Source organism: Mesoplodon mirus (genome assembly GCF_964341445.2).
Source record: "Mesoplodon mirus genome assembly, chromosome: 2".
Taxonomy (NCBI): domain Eukaryota; kingdom Metazoa; phylum Chordata; class Mammalia; order Artiodactyla; family Ziphiidae; genus Mesoplodon; species Mesoplodon mirus.
In genome coordinates, this window is record NC_138977.1 from 70,100,842 (window position 1) to 70,121,031 (window position 20,190).

General features: G+C 43.6%; 1 protein-coding gene across 1 annotated transcript; it reads right to left on the reverse strand.

The window, feature by feature from the left end:
* Positions 1-364: 364 nt before the first annotated feature.
* On the reverse strand, positions 365-9,899 carry CCKAR (cholecystokinin A receptor). The gene is made up of 5 exons (XM_082632736.1): positions 9,618-9,899; positions 8,687-8,938; positions 5,273-5,534; positions 2,903-3,030; positions 365-1,966 (listed from the first exon to the last, which is right to left on the reverse strand). Exons 1-5 carry the CDS (start codon positions 9,724-9,726, stop codon positions 1,434-1,436), a joined length of 1,284 nt encoding a protein of 427 aa, XP_082488862.1. The 5' UTR covers positions 9,727-9,899; the 3' UTR covers positions 365-1,433.
* Positions 9,900-20,190: the final 10,291 nt, after the last annotated feature.

The following is a 20,190-nucleotide window of genomic DNA, read 5'->3' on the forward strand; positions in this document are numbered from 1 at the left end:
CCCAAGAAAACAGGAAAAAGAAAAGCTCGCCTCTCAGATGCTTGGAGGCATAAAAACTATGAAAGAAAGTGGTGGGGAGGGAGGGAGGAGGGCTGGTAGACTGGATTGACACATTCTGTTCTAGAAATGCACTTCCTTGTATCTAAATGTACAGTTCATGTCTTATTTTATGTTGAGATTCTACATTGGAGGAGAGAGATTTCAACATCAATTTTGCAAAGAAAAAAAGTTCATGAAACTCCAACCGTTGTAGAGGAATGTAGAATGATAACACTTTCTGAATTCCAAGCTCCATCCACTATTCTTTTTTTAAACACACCAAAGAGTATATCTATATGTAAAGAATGTACTTCTCTGTTCATATTCCACATACACATAAAATTACTATGAACATTAACAAACACATAGATTGTATTTAAAGGCATATACAGCCTTTGACATTCAAAAGCTACTTGTTAATTGAGTTATTCTGGGCCTGACTCCACCTGTTTCCACCTTGGCCAGGTGCACATAGGTTACAGCTCTCCTTTGTACCTTGAGGTCTTTCCAGAAAAGAGGATGAGTATGAGAAATTAAGTTGAGGCAAAGAAGCCACGGGGTTTCATATCACCATATAAAGGTGGAGTTAAGCAACATATGTTATTAAAGCAGAAAAATATTTCTATGCCTCCTCTGGCATTTAACATTCCTTATGCTAAGACAGCATTCCATCCAGCTACTTGCCACATACTCTTTTCTTTTCAGAAATATAAGTTCCAAATTCCATCGTTTAGACAACTTTCCATATGCTGTTCTGATGATGACATAAACTTATGTCTCTGAATGCCCCTGACCGACCCCAAGGAGAACAAGTCAGGCTGTTCTTTTACTACAGAAAACGGCCGGAAGAGGGTTTGCTTTGGGTTCCCATTCGTGGTCATGATGAGGTGGGTGGCTACAGAATGTACGTGAAAGAGTGATGGACTCCCCAGGGGCAAAGTAGCCCCCCAAATTTTGCATCAGCAGAAGCAGCAGTGCGCAGAAGGGTGACCCTGTGGGGAGTGAGAGCCCACCCTAAAGTCCCACTTCTAAAAGCTCAGTAGGGTCTGCGTCCCATCTTGAACACGTGCTTGGCAATTACATGTGCAGGAGGAGTCCTGTTGGACTCCTGTTGGACTCCTGTGACTGGCCTGCTGAGGTTTTTCTCATGGTGACTGGTATGGAAACTGCCTGCCTGGAGCTGCCTGGAAACCCAGTCCCAGCCACGCCCTAGTAGTGTTCCCCTGGCACCTGGACGAAGAATGCCAAGCAGACAAGGAATAGTTCCCACTGGGGATGGCGCCTTCCTGCTCCTTCACTTCGCGCTTCCTCTTCCTCCTGCTTTCTTCTTTTCCTCCTCTGCTACCTCCCTCGGTCCCCATTCCATCCTTTGGCGCTGGCGGCCAGGGCACAGCTCACGGGGGCGGGGCAGAGGCGCTCGCGTGGCTGTACGAGCGCCTGGACAGAGAGGCCCGGGTGGTCCTTCTCTCCACCTCCTCCCCCACCTCCCCTCTCGCTCCTGGGGGACCAGGGTTGGGGCAGCAGGGGAACGTGGCCATGAAGCCGAGGCGGAACCGCTGGTTCATGAAGCAGTAGATGATGGGGTTGACGCAGGAGGAGGTGTAGGAGAGCAGAAGGATGAAGGAGATGGGGGTCCCGGAGAGGCGGCGCTCGGCAGAGGCGGTGTCAAAGGCCCGCCAGGCGTTGGCGCTGAAGATGGGCATCCAGCAGAGGAAGAAGAGAACCACGATGACCATGAGCATGCGGATCACCCGCTTCTTGGCCATCAGGTTGGCCGCGGGGCTGCTGCTTCTGATGCGGCTGAGTCCGCCGCCGCCACTGCTGGACAGCTGCTGCAGCTCCAGCTTCCCTGGGTGCTTGGACCTCTGCAGGTAACACCCATCGCTGGCCTCGTATCTGCCGCTGCTGCCGGGGCTCGGCTTCCTTTCTGGGTGGGCAAGGGACAACACTTATTTTTTGGGATGGGTCATGCCAGACAGAAGGCATGGAACCCCTGCCCCCTGCATCAAGGGGCTAAACCACACTTGAACTGTACTATTGGGCAGGCGACCTCGGGCCTGCCTTGACATGGGTAGGTAATGTTTACACTAGTCCTTTCCTTCAAATGAAAAGCTACTTAAAGCTACTAAAATAATGTATAGTATCTGAGGTACATAATTTATAATAGTAAAATAATATTTTACATATGTAGACTATAAGGCTAAAAAACTGTTCAAGAATGAATAGGCACACTCTTCTTCCAGCTCCTCAGGGGGAAGTTTCCTGCTTGCTTGGGAAACCTCCAGACTGCTTTTACTGAGAGGACTCTGCATAATGAGCAAAAACCAAAGAAGACCTGAGAAGACCTTGAAGTTGTATAAGTGGTAAAGAGCTGAGCAAAGGGGTGGAGTGAGAAGCGGGGACGAGTGATACCAACAAAGGTGTCGGGTAAGTTTCTCTGACGAGTGGAATATAATGAAAGGGGGAGACGGGAGGCTCTGTGGCAGCTGCAACAGGAGTGAAGGGGAGGAGAGAGGATGGCGCCTGGAATTACAATTTGCTTTGGTTGCGGAAGGGGGTCCATTTGAATGCAACAGCACAGAGAGCCTGGGACCCATGGACCCTCAGCTTGTAATTGGGCGATGTGTGTATTATGTCATCTTATTCCACTCAGCACCCTTTTGAGAGGAATAATTTCTTCATTTTACAGATGAGGAATAGAGACACTGGGTCTCATGACTGTGCCTTAGGACACAGAGTCTCCTAAGAAGACTTTTGAAAACCTCTAATATACTCTATACACACTCTGGGTATATCTATTTAAGTTACAGAAAATAAGCTTTTGTAATCTTTTGGCATAAACATACAGCTAAAAGATAGTTACCTCTAGCAGACTTCTTCTGGCTAGCATCAAATTTTATTCCCTGGTAAAGTTCCAGAGAGATTAATCCATATGCCACCATCATCACAATTCCAGGAATAAGAAAGAGGATGAGTAACAGGAAGGTGTGCCTAATAAAATAAAAAGCAATCCAATAACCAGCATCTCTAGCATTTCAAACTCAGATGGGATGGAATAAGCAGGGTTCATCTCCATTTTAATGAGTCTGAGGAAACACATTAATTACTAGTATTTAATATCTTTGGAAACTCCCCATTTGGAGGGTCAGTCATTAGAAGTTGTTTACTTCTTTTCTTTCAGATAAAGTCTCTTATGAAGGACTAGTTAAATTGGAAAAGTTTGGTGTAAATCTGTGCCTGAAACAAGTCTACATTTAAAATAAATGAGAGCTTAAAAAAGAAAAAGAAAAAAAAGCCAATGAGAGTAGGTGAATACCTCAATAAAAGGGTTTCTGAAATAATAATAATAATGAGCTTACATTCATTGATGACTTATTCAATTTCAGTATAGTATATATATATATATATTACTATATCTAATTCCCATAAAAACTTTTGAGGTAGGTACTGTTAACATAATACCCATTTTACAAATGAGGAAACAGACTTAGAGGCAATAAATAACTTGTCCAAAGTTACACAGCTCATGGCAAAGGTGAGATCTGAACCCGAGCAATATGATTCTAGAACTCATGCTCTTAAGCATCACAATATACCATTTGTTGACTTTATAGCAACAGAATCATCTAATGCATAAGTAGCAATGATGGAAGACCTCCTTTGTTTTGCAAAATAAGCATTCTGGCTGTTCTGACCCATTGGCACAGTGGCAAGCTCGTTCTAGTGCCTGGCGGGCCAGAGCTATGCTTTCTCTAAATATGTTTGATTCCTGAAGAATTGCAGCCTTCTTCTTTATGAGTCTAACCCCTAAATCACTTTTGCAGTCTGGCATGTGTAAGGTTACACGATTAGGCCATAAAATTGTCAGAGGCTCACGGTGGCTGAGCCATTTCTCATTTCAATTGGACATGTTTTGATAAGAGTTCTTTTCGAGTCTTGGAAAAGTCCCTTATTTGCAACATAACTCTTTTTGTGTGTATGAATTACTTGGTTGAAATGAAAAAAAGGAAGGCAAAGAAAGCAGAGATTATCTCAGTTTTGAGCTTTTTTTTTTTTTAAATCCTTGTCTGAAGTTTCCAACATCTGTGTTATTTAGTGTTGGTTTCTATTGCCAGTTTTTTTCTATGTACAGCTCATATTTTCCCATTTATTCCCATGTCTAATACTTTTTTAAAATATTTATTTATTTATTTTTGGCTGTGTTGGGTCTTCATTTCTGTGCGAGGGCTTTCTCTAGTTGCAGCAAGAGGGGGCCACTCTTCATCGCGGTGTGCGGGCCTCTCACTATGGGGGCCTCTCTTGTTGCAGAGCACAGGCTCCAGATGCGCAGGCTCAGTAGTCGTGGCTCACAGGCCCAGTTGTTCCGTGGCATGTGGGATCTCCTCAGACCAGGGCTCGAACCCGTGTCCCCTGAATTGTCAGGCAGACTCTCAACCACTGCGCCACCAGTGAAGCCCTTGAGCCATTTTTAAATGTCTAGCTCCCTGCTTCTAAAACATGCTGGGAACTGGTAAACATAATGTCCTGCATTTGTGTAGCCTTTTTAAAGATATTTAGTGACATTTTCATAAACATGCTCTCATTTGAATCTCACATACATCTAACGAAGTAGATAAAAAAGAATCTTTACTCTTAAATCTTTGTGTAGATAAAGAATTTGAACGTCAGGGAGGTTATATGAACTTGTCCAGTATCACCCACTAGTAAGCAAAGAAACAGGTACTAGAACCTTGCCTTTTAATTTCCAGTACAGTGTCCCATGCAAGTACCACGGCTGCAGCTCTAAGAAAAACCACATGGGATTTGGAACTCATCCTCGGCTCTACCTCCAGTTCTTGGAAAATCAGAGCTCTTCCAGAAGCACACTGCATAGTGGTTAAGACCAGATGCTCTCTTATCTCTTCTAGGTTTGAGACCTTGAGCAACTTGCTTAACCCCTCCATGTCTCAGTTTCCTCTGTAAAATGGGGACAATAATAGTACCCACCCTATAGGGTTTTGAGAGGATTAGTTGAATTTATATATATATATGTATGTATGTATATATGGCGTTTAAAACACAACACTCTAAGTGTTTGCTGTCACTGTTACTCTAGAAAGAGGTTAGAGCGAACTTTCTCGATAAGTCTCCAGGAGACTGATCCCCCCAGACACTGGACAATACATTCCAGTTTTTATTAAACCTGCAAAATTATATCGAGTTGTATTAAACAAATAAACCCATGCAGCCTTACCAGGACTGCTGCATGACATCATTTGGCAGTAGAAAGCGGCACATGTTCGCGGTCTGATTGTTATTTTTGGTAAAAGGCACCAAGTTGCTATAAATCGGGTACGGAGTCATGATGGTAAAGGAGAGGCACCAGGTAGCGGCAATCACCTTCAAAGCGTGGGATTTTGTCTGCCAGACGCGGGACTGTAAGGGTTTGCAAATTGCACCATATCTCTCCAGCGATATGGCTACCAGATTAAAGGTGGAGACACTCACAGAGGTGCCTGGAAAAGGAACAAAGAAGCTGGTTATGCAGGTTCTGAAATCCAAAGTTTATTTGCACAATGAGCTTAAGCATACCTGATCTGCGCAGGTTTGATAGAGAGCAGAGGAAAACGCTCAGAGGGTAAGAATATTGTGTATGTATATCTAAAAAAAAATGATTTATTCCCAGCTTTGTTCCCAAAACGATTTGAGGCAGGTAAAGAAATGTGTTTGCAAATACATCTTATTGCCAATTTTTAGATAAGTTTATTGAACTTTGATTACAACCAACTCCTTCCTAGGCTGAAGGCACTCATTAATTAATAACCAAGTGGATGAAATATGTTCCTATCCCACAGAAGAGGTTTCTGAGTGACCCGTAGAATAGCTTTAGTGTTGAGCATGATCTGCATAGTTAAGTTGACCTTTTAACCCAATATTCTCAAGGACTGTGACCCTGAAAATTCAGTGGGGTCTGAGCTGGGAGCATTAAAACTCTTCCTGAAAATTTCTAGTACAGACTTTTTTAAAAATATTTTTTTGATATGGACCATTTTTAAAGTCTTTATTGAATTTGTTACACTATTGCTTCTGTTTCGTATTTTGGTTTTTTGGCCACAAGGTATGTGGGATCTTAGCTCCCTGACCAGGGATCAAACCCACACCCCCTGCATTGGAAGGGGAAGTCTTAACCACTGGACCACCAGGGAAGTCCCCCAACTGTTTTTAAGAGTGAAACATTCTAAGTTTCAAAATGGAGTGTTGAAAAAACACCTAGTGAAAAAGGAAGAAGGGGAAACTCTCCATATTATAACTAACGTTTTTCTGTGGGTGGAAGGGCTAGGGCCTTCTTTCTCATTCTCTTTGCTTTCTGTATTTTGTAAAAGGAACGTGCATCATCAGTGAGAAAGACGTCAAAACACCTCAATCAAAAGGATATACGTACGCATAATCATCAAAGCTTAATTTTCCTTATTTTTTGTATTTTTTGTGTGTACATACTTATTATAATCTCTTATCCCCTTAAAATTCCCATTAATTCTTCATCCATAAATTCAACTGATTCTTCTCTTATCTCTTACCATGATGGAGGAGTTCTTAGCCTGGGGCCTTTTGTGAAACTAGGTATAAAAATATTCTTTTTCTAGGGAGAATAGCCATAGTATTCCTGAGAGACTTGAAGGAATCTACAACCCTGAAACCATTCTATAAGAACTTATGTTCTGAGACAGGATTTGCTGTGTTTTATAGGACTTTACTCTAAGGAGTTGATGACATCTGAATTAGAGGGTACAGCCCCTAAGTCCTCAGGGTCAAGTCTGTACAATGGGTCCACTGTACTTATAAACCCACCAGCAGGCAAGCACTCTTTTTTTTTTGGCTATGTATTAGGAGTTTAATGAGTGTCAACTATTAGAAACAGTATTGAGGAGAACATAAAATTAAGGGAAGAATTGAAATCACTGGAATCAGAAATCCAACAAAACCATTATGGTATTGCAAACACTTTCAGAATTATTTTGCTTTTCATTTTCTAGAACAGTCTGTCCTAGAAATTTTCAGGAAGAGTTTTAAGGCTCCTAGCTCAGACCCCAGCTATTTTAAAACACTTTTGTTTGAGGTGAAACTTACATAACATAAACTTAATCATTTTAAAGTGAACAGTTCTGTGACATTTAGCACATTCACAATGTTGTGCAACTACACAAGCACTCTTTTTAAATCTCCTTCCACAAACCCTGGTTAAGATTATTAAATATTATCATAAGATATATACAGACAGGTCTTGAAAGCCTAAAGCACTATGAGATGTTGGTTATTATTATTGCGTCATTGTTTAACAGTGATCCTTTTCATTTGTGAGTCCATTTTTCTTTTCAGAGGACTGGACCCAGATTGACACTTTCTTGGTTATTTGTCCATGTCACGCAGATCAGTTATTCATCATCATTTTGTCACTGCTGGATCCCGCTTCCTCAACTGGGAGAAATAAAGTCTTTTAAAGCTTTCCGGTCATTGAAGGCTGCCCTAGCCCAACTCAGCCTGCATATTTTGCCCAGCTTAGGTCAGAACAAACAACAACTCCTTCCTCATTCCCCGCCTCTCCTCCTCCTCTCCCAACTAATTCTCAGAATGGGCAAGGGACAAAGCATTTTGGCAGACGGAGGGGACAAAGAGACATGTTTTGTTTCAGCCTTAGAAGAGCCACAGCAGTTGGCAAAACGAGGTCATGTACTCACCACTGTTGCGGCTACCGATCTGGGTTCAAGTCAGCTCTGTAGCTTACCACCTGTGTGTCCTTGGGCACATTATTAACCTCTCTGTGCCTCTGTTCCCTCCTCAGTGAAACAGGGAAGGATAACTGTATATTCTTTATAGGGTGGTTGGGAGATAAAATATGATCATGGAAGTAAAAACTTAAAGCAATTAGGAGAATATCTGGTGCTCAAAAAAATGCATTCAAAAACATTAACTCTTGTGGCTTTTATTATCATCACCATCATTTTGATTGACAAAGGCAGAGAGCTGCATATCTCAGCCAACCAGTGTCAGCTTAGTGACCCACAGGCTCTAGGAGCAAATTCAATTCCTCGTCTAGTGGCAGAGGTCTCTCTTACTCTCTCTCTCTCTCTCTCTCTCTCTCTCTCTCTCTGTGTGTGTGTGTGTGTGTGCCTGAGATGGTCCCAGACCCTGGGAAAACAGTCTGGGAAGTGAATCCTGAGAAGGGAATCTAGACCTCTGATGAAACTGGTTTTCAAATAGCCCCTGTTCCCTAGGAAAGCCAGAGCAATGGCAGAAAGAGCCCTCTTCCAGCACCCTGGCCACCCCAAAAGCCATGCCTTGGGTTGGGTAGAGCTCAGAATACAATCAGCGACCTCCAGGAAGGAACAGAACAGCTTGCATCTGTCTTACTTTCTAACAGAAGCAAGCAAAACCAACCTCTTCTGTGGCTTCTTACCAACTTCTTCCACTTTGAGAAACTGACCCCTAAAACTGGGGACTGACTTCTGGGGAGTTATGAGGACTGACCCCCGCTAAAGCCAGCTCCTCTGTCCTTACACCTAGCCCCACACAGCCAGATGTTTTGTTTTGGCTGTTAGGGGTTGGGGAAGGTCTGGGACTGAGCGGGGTCTGGGGCGAGCTCCAGAAATAGGCACCAGCAGCAACTCACCCATGAAGTAGGTGGTGGTCTTGCAGACAGCGCTCCCAAAGATGAAATCCTTGAGCAGGTTGGGGATGAGGTTGAACGGCATGCAGAAGAGGCAGAGCATGAGGTCACTGACAGCCAGGGAGAGCAGGAAGATGTTGGTGACCGTTCTCATCCTCTTGTTCCGAATCAGCACCGTAATGACCAGCGTGTTTCCCAGCACACTGAGCAGGAATATCAAGGAGTACAAGAGAATCTGCACGGCTGGCTGCCACTCTGAGAGGAGGAACGTGGACGAGGGATGGAGGTTATGAGAGCAGAATGTTAAAACCTAGCACGCGCAGCAAACACTTATTTCCTGCCGATTTTTTTTTTCAGGGGCGGACATCATTGAACCCAGCTCTCCCTGTACTTACAATATCTTGCAGAAACAAAGTGAGGAGAGCACAGAGTGATTCAGTTGCTTCAAAAAGGTTGGTCTGTTAAAGGATCACTCACTCAGAGAACCACTTTTTCTTAAGAACAAAGCTCCTCTAGTGAATAGTGATTGCTTTCTTTCCTAAGCTGCTAAGCATTATTTTGCTATAATCACTTCTTCACACTGATTTCCCCCAAGAAAAGGCGACAGCTAGATGGTGACAGCACCTTTTCTGTGATGCTTGTAAGTTCAAGCTTTTACACTTGTCCTCGCTTCTGGCTCCACTTCAGGTCCTCCTCCCACTGCTTTTGTGCCCCCAAGTCCTGTACATTAATCCCAACTCTCCCCTGGGGAACAAGAAGAACATTGGACTCAATTCTGCTTTTTGATCTCTTATCCAAACTTCTGAACAGATGACTTTACCCAGCCTTGTCTCACGAGGACTTTGTTATATTTTCGCAGTCAGCCTTGCCTTTGTTGATTTCTTCCCCCAACTTAATAGTTTTCTGAATTAAAATATCAGCCTCTGACACCTACCTTTGGAAGCACGGGGCTGATCCAAGCAGAACACCGTCTCATTTTCGATCCCCAGTTCGCAGGGAGGCGTCATGTTGCTTCCATTCAAGAGAAGGCTGTCCACATCCATCCTTGCTTGCTGCTTTTCACCAAGCGCTGGCGAGCTGATGAACGGCTCACTCTCGGCTCATTCCTCTAATGACAGACTGGAGAGTTTCCCAAATGCAACCTGCCGTGGAGGGGCAAGGGGGTTGGGGGAGTGATTGCCAGGTGTGGGCTTCTGAAGCCATTCTTAAAGGCGACTGGAGTTCCACACACTCAGGCCAGCTGGGCAAGCATGTGCACTCCTGTCTTGGAAAGAGCAGCTGATGCAAGGCAAGCCTGCCCCACCTTCCAGGCCCACCCCATTCCTGGGCCAGCCATGGGGCCCTGAGCACAGACAGCCTGATTGTAACTTAACCCTTCCTGGAGTGTGGCTGCTTTTCCACACACATGCACACAGGTGTGGACACACACATACATGGACACATTACCTCTCTTCTCTGTATAGGAACCTGTCACCATCCCAGACATAAGCAGAATAAAGCCCAAACTGGCCGTGTGAGACAGAAACAATTAACACAGTAACAGATACCATAATGCAGAGCATCAGGACTAAAGGACATGGAGGGACTGTGTTTCTACCTCCTTATATAAAAGCAGTTAGTGCCTTTTTAGCTTTGGACCCATGCCCAGCAGTGTGTGTGGATATAACTACCGGTTGTTAAGTTCTTACCAACCGCAGGGTTATTTCTCTGCCCTTGAAAACTGAAAGAAGGGGGTGGGGGTACTTTGACTATACGTGCCTGGATTCTTATTACAGAAACACTTTAGTAAGATTTTCCATTCGTTCATTTATTCACTCATCCATTCATTCAGCACATGTTCATTGAGAGTCAGCCATTTGCCAGGTACTTTTCTAAATACATAAGCAGATAATGAATAAGATTATTTCAGATGTGTAAAGCACCACAGAGGCAGTCAAGCAGGAAGGCATAATGGAGAGGGATGGATGGGGGGTGCTAATTTAGGTAGGGTGGTCAGGAAGGGCCTCCCGCAGGAGGGGACTATGATCAGAAAGCTAGATGGCAAGGAGGAGGAAAGCTTGTGCCGATCTGGAGGAAGCTGCTTCTAGGCAGGAGGAGCAGTCTTCTTGGCAGAGGTCACAGCAGGAGCAAAGGCCCTGAGGTGGGAATGAACTTGACCTGTTTGAGTTCAGTTAGAAGTAGGAATGAGGTAGGAGGTTAGGATAGAGAGGGGGACCTGGCTGGGAACTCTGGGTTTTCTGTGAGGCTTTGTGGTGCCAGAAAACTCCTCCAGCCCTATTGTATACGTGCTCTCCTCAGTTGAGACCTTTGGGAGAGCAGGTGACAGCAGAGGGCCCTGTGTTTCTCACCTGTTGCTTGGCCCAGCTGAGACCTGGTCTAGATGCCTCTGGGACCCCTTGTGTTTTGACAGCTCTCTCAGTTGACAGAGCTACGTGTTATATATTTGCTGAATCCCTGCTGGACACACATGAACTAATGGACTTTTTCACCATCCAGGCTCAGTGGAGCTGAGAAGAGAGTGGTACCTCTGTTCTTTGAAACCATGAACAGCTCATGTTGAGGCACTTAGTCATAAGAACTAGAAATTCGAGGAATGTTGGAGAAGCTAACAGTAATTATTAAGAAGACAAGCTTTGGCATCAGACAGACCCAGGATCAAATCCTGGCTTCACTGGTTACCTGCTGGGAAATACTGGGCAGGTTTCTTAACCTAAGACTCATTTCCTTCTTCTGTGAAATGGGGACCAAAATGACCTCACAGATATTTGTTATGAAGATTGATTGCCTCAGGATAGTGCCTGACACAGAAAAAGTGTTCCATAAATCACAGATAATAATAACTATTGTTATTATTTTCCTTTTACACACAAGGAAATTGACTCAGAGCAGCCATGTGATTTGCTGGCGAGAACCAGCTGTGGATACCCCCTCACTGGCCGGCAGTCCCATCCTCACTCCTCTTCCTGCAGCATAGAGCTTTCTTCACTGTCCTAGTGTCCTGTAGCCCGTTTGGAGCCAGAACCCGTGTCTCTGCCTGTCATTCCTGCCTCTGTTCCTGTTGGCTGAAATTTCTCAGTCTGCAGACTGATACGGACCCTGCCCACTAGGAGGGGACCCTGTGCAACACTGTCGTGATTTGGAAAGGGATAAACATTCAGATTCTGAGCACTGGGTATAGCTAAATTTCACTGCACTGCTGTTCCCAGCAGCTGACTGCTTCAGCTGCTTTAAGTGAGCTGATATCACCGTCCATAGAGAGTGATTCCTAAGGATCTTCCTCAGGCCCTTTGGCTGCTGCTCCAGCCACTGCAGGGAACCTGCTGCTCAGGGTCCAAGAGCAGAGAGGCAGAGGGCTGGTGTCCACCTGCCCTGAACTGAGATGGAGCCCAATTTGGAGCTTTTCTCCTCCCTTCCTCCCTCCCTTCTTTCCTTCCTCCTCCCTTCCTTCCTCTCTCCCTTCCTTCCTTCCTTCCTTTATTCCTTTTATCCTTTCTTCCTCCTTTCCTGGCTTTCTATTCTGTTCTGTTCATCCATTGGCAGGAAGAAAGGGTGGAGTGCAGGAAAGTGGGTCCTAGAAGTTTTGTAAACTCACAAGGAGTAAGTGTGACATATTTGAGTGCTGTGCTTTACGAACTTTAGTGCAAATCTGATCACTGGGCTTAGTGGTTAAAAAATGGGGATTCCCAGGCTCCTTTCCCAAGGATTCTGATCCTTCAGCCCCAAGCCTGGGAATCTGCACTTTTATCCAGCATTCCTAGTGATTTGGAGGCTAGTGATCACAGGATTACCTCTCAGGAAGCTCCCTGGAAACTGATAAGTGTGTGAGAACAGGTGTCAAATGGCAGGAACCTAAGCCTGAACTTCACCCCAGTTGTGAACATGAACAAATTACTTGACTTTTCTGAGTCTCAGCTTGTTCGTCTGTAAAACAGGCATAATATAGCACTGCCTCTAAACCTCCCCTCTCTCCGAGCCACAGAGTTTGGGTGTCTCCTGCAGTCTCCAAAGCCCTGTGGGTACTGAGGACTCTTTTCTGGAAAACGCTCCCCTAGGAAGACAGAACATGAGCAATCCTGATGGAGCCCTGGATAAAGAAATTGGTAGCTGTTCCCCAAACCATTCTCCATCTTAAGAAACAATTGTTCTAAAACACGTAAAAGATTTATTTGGATTTTTTTCCTCATTATAACATGAAACATATGCTCATGATTCATGTTAGGCAAATTTTTTTAAATAAAGAAAAATAGATAAGTAAAAATATTATACAACTACATTTCAGAGCCCCACATGATTTATCCTCAGAGAATCACAGTCCAGAAGCCAGAGGTAGTTAACAGGTAATGGCATGTTGCAGGATTCCCAATTCCTAGGGCAGCCTGACATTTCTTCAAATGATCTTGCCTCCCCTCTGCAATTTTCCCCCTCTCTGCTGCTCAAAATGTCACTCTCTAAATCCTTATTCCTCATTCTCTTTCTAAACTAACCCAGACTGCTGCCTGCTAGGGTTTTTCTCTTTTCCTCCCTGTAACCATCTCAGATTTCTGGAAGAGTCTGACTGGGACTCCCCTCCTCCTCACCCTGCACTGGCCACATATGGGTTCCTCAGGAGGGTAGATGCACTGAGCCCTGCTGCCCTCAGAGGCTTGTGTGCAACGCCCTCTGAAGTCCTACCACTGACTGCCCCTCTTGAGAAATCATATTGGATCCTTTCTGACAAGTGAAAAACTCCTCCTTGCTACAGAGGAGGGCAGACATCATGTCTGTGTCTGATAAGGCTGTCACTTAGCAAGTCATGGCTGAGTTTGGGCAGGTAACTTTGCCTCGGTCTCCATTTCCTCACCTGTAAAATGGGTTAACAGAGGTAACACCTAACCTCAGAGGGCTGCTGGGATATTACATGTCACAGTGTGTGTAAAGCACACAGCAGAGTGGTTGGCATGTCATAAGGGCTCAGTAAATAACAATAATGATGGCAATAGTAATAGTAATAATAATAATAATAATATACCATGTTTCATGTTGATAGGAACATTAAAATCATCCTTAATACCACTGCCTCAAGATAGACATTTGTTTGTTTGTTTGTTTGTTTTTAAACATCTTTATTGGAGTATAATTGCTTTACAATGGTGTGTTCGTTTCTGCTTTATAACAAAGTGAATCAGTTATACATATACATATATCCCCATATCTCTTCCCTCTTGCATCTCCCTCCCTCCCACCCTCCCTATCCCACCCCTCTAGGTGGTCACAAAGCACTGAGCTGACCTCCCTGTGCTATGGGGCTGCTTCCCACTAGCTATCTGAGAGAGTGGCATGGACATGTATACACTACCAAAGATAGACGTTTGTTAAAGACTTGGTAGCTCTCCTTCCAGCCTTTACCTCTAATCAGAGTTCATAAAAAGCAAATTTGAACTCCTGCTTTATATACAGTATTCATCCTACTTACCATGTATTTTTAAGATAGAATTTTCTTTCAAAATAAGAAATATGGTTTTTGTAGGGTTCTGGAAAATGTATTTATTTTTTTTAAATTTAGACAAGTAAGTAAAAAAAAAATTACAACTCCATCACCCAGAGGGTTTGAAAAGTGCTTTACACATATACTATTTCGTATATTCATTACTTTCACTTAGTATTTTTTCATCATCCTGTTTCGGTACTTCTCTATGGTATTATTTTTAGGGATGGCTATTATTTCATTAAGAACACGTACTCCAAATGACTAAAGTATTTCCATACAGTTGGGTACTTAGTTATTATTTGTAGCCTTCTGCTTTTATAAGCGACACTGTAGTGAACACTTGTGCATATATATATTTTGAGGCATTTGATGTACACTGGCAAGCTCAGGGCTGCCATCAGCACCACTCCAAGGGCAGCGCTGTGTCTGTTTTGCACATCACTATAGTAACTCCTCAGGCGAAGTGTCCAGCACCATTCCTCGTAAAACCTCTAGGAAGTAATAATTATCTATTACTGTAATTTCCTTTTGCAGATGAGGAAGATAAGCCACAAAGAGATTGATTGGAAATGCAACATCAGTGCTCAGCCCCAAGTAGGACTGGGTCCAACATCTACACTTGTTTCATTACACGACTACAGTATAAATACCACCTAACAATTCTCAGAGTCTTATGGGAAAAGAGACCAACAACTGACTGCCTCCCACCCCATCTGGTCCTCAGCACTGTTGTGGATGGGCTGTGCATCTTTAAGACCCAAGGATATGACTCTCAGAATGGAATTTCACGGTGAGGACAGACACTGGGCGAGACACGTGGGCAGAGGATCTGGTAACTTGAGAGTGAGCAGGAAGACAGAATTAGCTTAGAACTTTCCCACTCTTTCTTAGGGTCTCCAAGGACCACTCAGAGCAGGACATCAAGGGATGAACATGCCAGGACCCCTCCATGTGTCTTTACTGTGCCATCTCCATTATCTGGCCTCAATTGGGCTCCACCCTTGACCTTCATGACTCTGAATATCCAGATCCTCATTCACAAAGTACTGATTTTAATAGGAAGCTCACAGGGTCATATGAAGGTCCCGTGGGATGGGGTACGTGTGTGAAAGTTCTGTCTAAACTCTAGAGAAATGTGTGAGTGATACAAGCACCATTTACTGAGCATGAACCCTCCTTTGCATGCTTTATTCTGCCATTTCTATTCCTCACCCAACCTTGTGAGGTGGCTTTAATTATCCCATTTTACCAATGAGGGACTCAGAGTTCCAGGAAATAGACCTGCTTCCCCACCACGGAGCATCCTCCAGTTATGTGTGGGAGTCCTCAAAGCAGGGCTCAAGGGCACCTACACACCATTCTCTTAGTTACCATTCCCTCCTGATGTCTGTCATTTTATCTCCCACCCTGGATCTCACCATGGACATGTACTACCCTTGAAGCCACAGGCTATGGAAAAGACACTGTCTCCATATATTCCCATAGTGGCCAGTCCTTGGGCAGAGGTGGAGACCGAGCACCCAAATGGCTATTTGGGCCAGAACCTCAGAAAGCCTCCTGTGAAAAGTGTTCCAGCCACCCCAGTCCCCGAATCCCGTCCAAAGGCCACCCTGACCCTCCATCTCCCCATCTCCCGCTCTCCTGCTCTGCTCCTCACCCAGAAGCCTTTCTCCCCTCTGAGTTAAAAGACCACAGCCCCCAGGGACTTCCCTGGTGGTCCAGTGGGTAAGACTCCACACTCCCAATGCAGGGGGCCAAGGTTCGATTCCTGGTCAGGGAACTAGATCACGCATGCACGCCACAACTAAGAGTCTGAATACTGCAACTAAGAAGCGCTCATGCTGCAACGAAAATCCCGTGCGCCACAACTAAGACCCAGCACAGCCAAAATAAATAAATGAATATTAAAAACAATGAAGTCAATCCCAGGGTTTTTTTTTTTTAAAAAAAAAGGACCACAGGACTCAGAGGTCCCAGAGGTCCCAGAGGGACCCAAAAAGGACCCAGAGATATCAGTGGCTGTGAAGAGCTGGATGTGCCTCCTGGGTGGTGGAAAGTCTGTGTCCCAACTCTGCCAGCCAAATGTCCTATTCCATTATTATTATCATCATTCAGTAAGATGTTCCAGTTATGCCAGGACAAGGCTGCTGCATTAAGTCACAAAAAACTCCAGGTTCACATGGCTCAGAGGTGTGGGGAGCCATCAACACTGCTCTTACAGGAACCTCTTAGAGAGTTGTGCCTGCTGGCATCTGACCCACCCACATGTCCACTTGCTATCTGGGGACTGTAACAGCTCCTGAATCCATTAACTGGACTAAAAATGAAAGCAGTTGCAAGCACAAGTGACTTGAAATGTTTAAGCACCATAATGCTGATCTGGCTTCATTACTGCCAAAAGTAGGGTCAGAACAGAACTCTTGATCTCAGCCCCCTTCATGGCCCAATACATTAAAGGAGAAATGTCAGATTTAAGGATTAAAAAATATGATTTCTATGCCTGTCAATAATAAAAGCTTGGATTTGAAATTCGGTTGTCTTAGAAAGGTACTAACAGGTCACAGAGTACTTACAGCACCTAAGCGCCCAGGCTCAGAGCTTATAATTCACCTTCTTTCCGGCTCCACGAGGTGGAGAGGGGAGGGGGTCCGGGCTCCTTGAGGGCAGGGCCCTGTCGGCCACTTTTGCTGCAATTATATCTCCAGCTGTTTCTGCAATACCTAGTGCATTGTAAGCATTCACTAAATGCTTGCTGGGTAAATGTATGAACAGATGGGAGGATTGATGTCATTGAATGTCATTTTATCATTCTTATAGACAGAAGAAAATTTTAGAGTCTGAAACTGTGAGATTTTCCAGACTAGATGGGATCATCTTCCTTATTTTACTTGTGATATAACTGTTTAGAGAACTCAAGTCTCTTGAATGAAGGGCTTTTTCGAAGCCATTAATAATACAGCAGCAACAATGAAAGTAATAATAATACCTAACACTGACTGACTTCTGTTTCATGAGCTTTATAAACATTGACTCTTATAATCCTCATGTAACCCTTGAGGGAGGAACTACTATGACCCCCATTTTCTGGAGAGGCTGAGTAACTTTCCATAAGACCAGAACAGAAAAGAAACATGTTCCACTAGGGCTGTTCATGACTTTCTTTGGGTCATAAATCCTCCTTAGGAACCGACATTATGAGTTTCCACCTAAGGAAAAATGTGCACTCCTCAAAACATACACTATCGTGCACAGTTTCAGCAACTGCATGAACCTGCCAAAATCTATTCGTAAACCATAGGTTAATAGCCAGTGTGACAATACCCTTAGGTTTTGGCATAAGACACACCTGGTTTCTTTCTCTTTTTTAAAAGTAATAATGGTTAATTAAGAACTAGTACTGGGGACTTTCCTTGTGGCGCAGTGGTTAAGAATCTGCCTGCCAATGCAGGGGACACAAGTTCGAGCCCTGGTCCAGGAAGATCCCATATGCTGCAGGGCAACTAAGCCCGTGCGCCACAACTACTGAGGCCACGTGCCACAACTACTGAAGCCCGCACACCTACAGCCCGTACTCTGCAACAAGAGAAGCCACTGCAATGAGAAGCCCACGCACTGCAGTGAAGAGTAGCCCCCGCTCGCCGCAACTTGAGAAAGCCCGCGCACAGCAAAGAAGACCCAACGCAGCCAAAAAACAAAAAAACAAAAAAAAAGTAATACTGAAGTACATGTTCTTTAGTGAAAATCCAAACATTAGAGGTAATATCTAAATTCCCTTTGACCAGTTAATTCCAGGACCCTTCTTAGAAGTAACCATTCTTATCAGTGCACTTTATATCCATTTTCTATACATTAAATATCTATCTATGTACCCATGGAAATTACTTGGTATGGTTACATGTTACTGGGGAGTTTACAAAAATGATATTGTATTGCATCTTTTTTTCCTGCAACTTGCTTTTTGTCACTTAAGAATCATCTTAGAGTTTTTCAGCCTATATAGATCTGCTGTATCCTTTAAGTGACTGCATAGTACTCCACAGTGTGGACACATTACACTATTACCATTTTCTTATTAAGTGACTTTAGATTGTTTCTAGATTTTTGCTCTTGCAGACAAAGCCACGGTGAACACTTTTATACATACTTCTCAAGCATGTGAGCAGGTGTTTGTCTTGAAGAACACCAAGAGTCTGGGATTGCTGGGTCATAGAATATGTGCATTTTTAAAATATAAGCAAAACCACCAAATTTCCCTGGAAAATGATGCTGTCAATTTGTACCCCCTCCAACAATGTACACAATCCATTATTTATCCACATTCAACCATTACTTTTACCAATCAGTCCAGTTTTCCCTAAGCTGATAGGGGAAAAATGGTATTTTGTTTTATTTTGCATTTTTGATTACTAGTGATGTTGAGCATCTTTTTGTATTCTACTGATCGTTTGTATTTTTTCTTTTGTGAATTACCTGCTCATTTCTTTTGCTCATTTTTCTATGCATTTTCGTCTTGCCATTGATTTATGAGCTCTCTCTCATATTCTGATACTAAACATTTATTAACTAATGTTACAAATATTTTCTCTCCATCTATTTCTTGTGCTTGTAATTTACACACCTGGATTAAAATCCCGGCACTAACACTGACTTCTGGATGACTTGAATAAATACTCACACCTATGAGCCTGAGAGTCCTCATCTGTGAAATAGAAGTAGCATTTACCTTTAGGGTTGTTGTTAGGATTAAATGAGATAATGACTATAAAATGCTTGACTCACTACCTGGCACAGAATAAGTGCTCAAAGGTAATTAATGTTATTATTATTATTCATTGCTAATCTTTAAAAGATTCCCCCATGTTTGAGCTAAAATAATGCCTACCTTCAACTTTTACCCAGTGGTTTCAGACCTACAGGAAAACAAAAATGAAAGTTTGAAAGATCTTTTAGGATGAATGGTAGAAAAAACGTCACATCTGACTTTAGTTTATAACTTCTATTATAGTTCTGTTTTATTTTCACTTCCAGCCAATGTTGAAGAAATCAAATTGTTAGCACAGGAAGGAAAAGCCTGAACAGAAGTAAAAATTGAAAAAAATGTTTCAAGCAAATTTATAAAAACATTTTTCATAACAGCTTGGAAAGATGCACAGACGTCCTGTCTTCTCCCTGCTATAACATTACCTACAACATCACTGTTCTTAAAACCACCCATTTGTTCCTAAAGATCAAACAGCTCCTTCTGAATCTGAATCATCATAAGACTTTTTTTTCTTTTTTTTTTCTTTTTTTTTTTTGCGGTACGCGGGCCTCTCACTGTGTGGCCTCTCCCGTTGTGGAGCACAGGCTCTGGACGCGCAGGCTCAGCGGCCATGGCTCACGGGCCCAGCCGCTCCGCGGCATGTGGGATCTTCCCGGACCGGGGCATGAACCCGTGTCCCCTGCATTGGCAGGTGGACTCTCAACTACTGTGCCACCAGAGAAGCCCCATCATAAGACTTTTTGTATAACTTTGCTCTACAGGTCACAGACCGCCTCATGAACTTGATTCCCCCCTAAGCTTCTAGAATAGGTAAGACAGGAAGAACTCTGCCCCTCCAAACTTCCAAATAAGGAAACAGAGGCTCTGAGGCAAAGCCATCTCTGACTTTCCCAGTCTGACTTGGCACCTCCATCCCACCATGTACCTACCTCTATCAAACCACCTTCAAGTCAGGTATATATGTCTTGGTTTCCTTCACTAAATGAGTTCCTTGTGAGCAGAAACTCTACCTTCTGTCTGTGCATCCTTAATCCCTGCCTAGCATGAATGCATAGATAACAGATGGATGAATTGATAGATGGATGAATGTATGTCATACCTGCTAAAAAGTGGTACCCAGGTCTCCATAAGCCATACAGAACATTTCTTTTTTAGATGTATTAACAAAAATTTTTAATGTCTTAAATGATCATACAGTACAGTAGACTTTGGGGGGAGTGTGTATATAGAGCTCTATGAATTTTAGGACATGTATAGATTCACATACTCACAGCCACA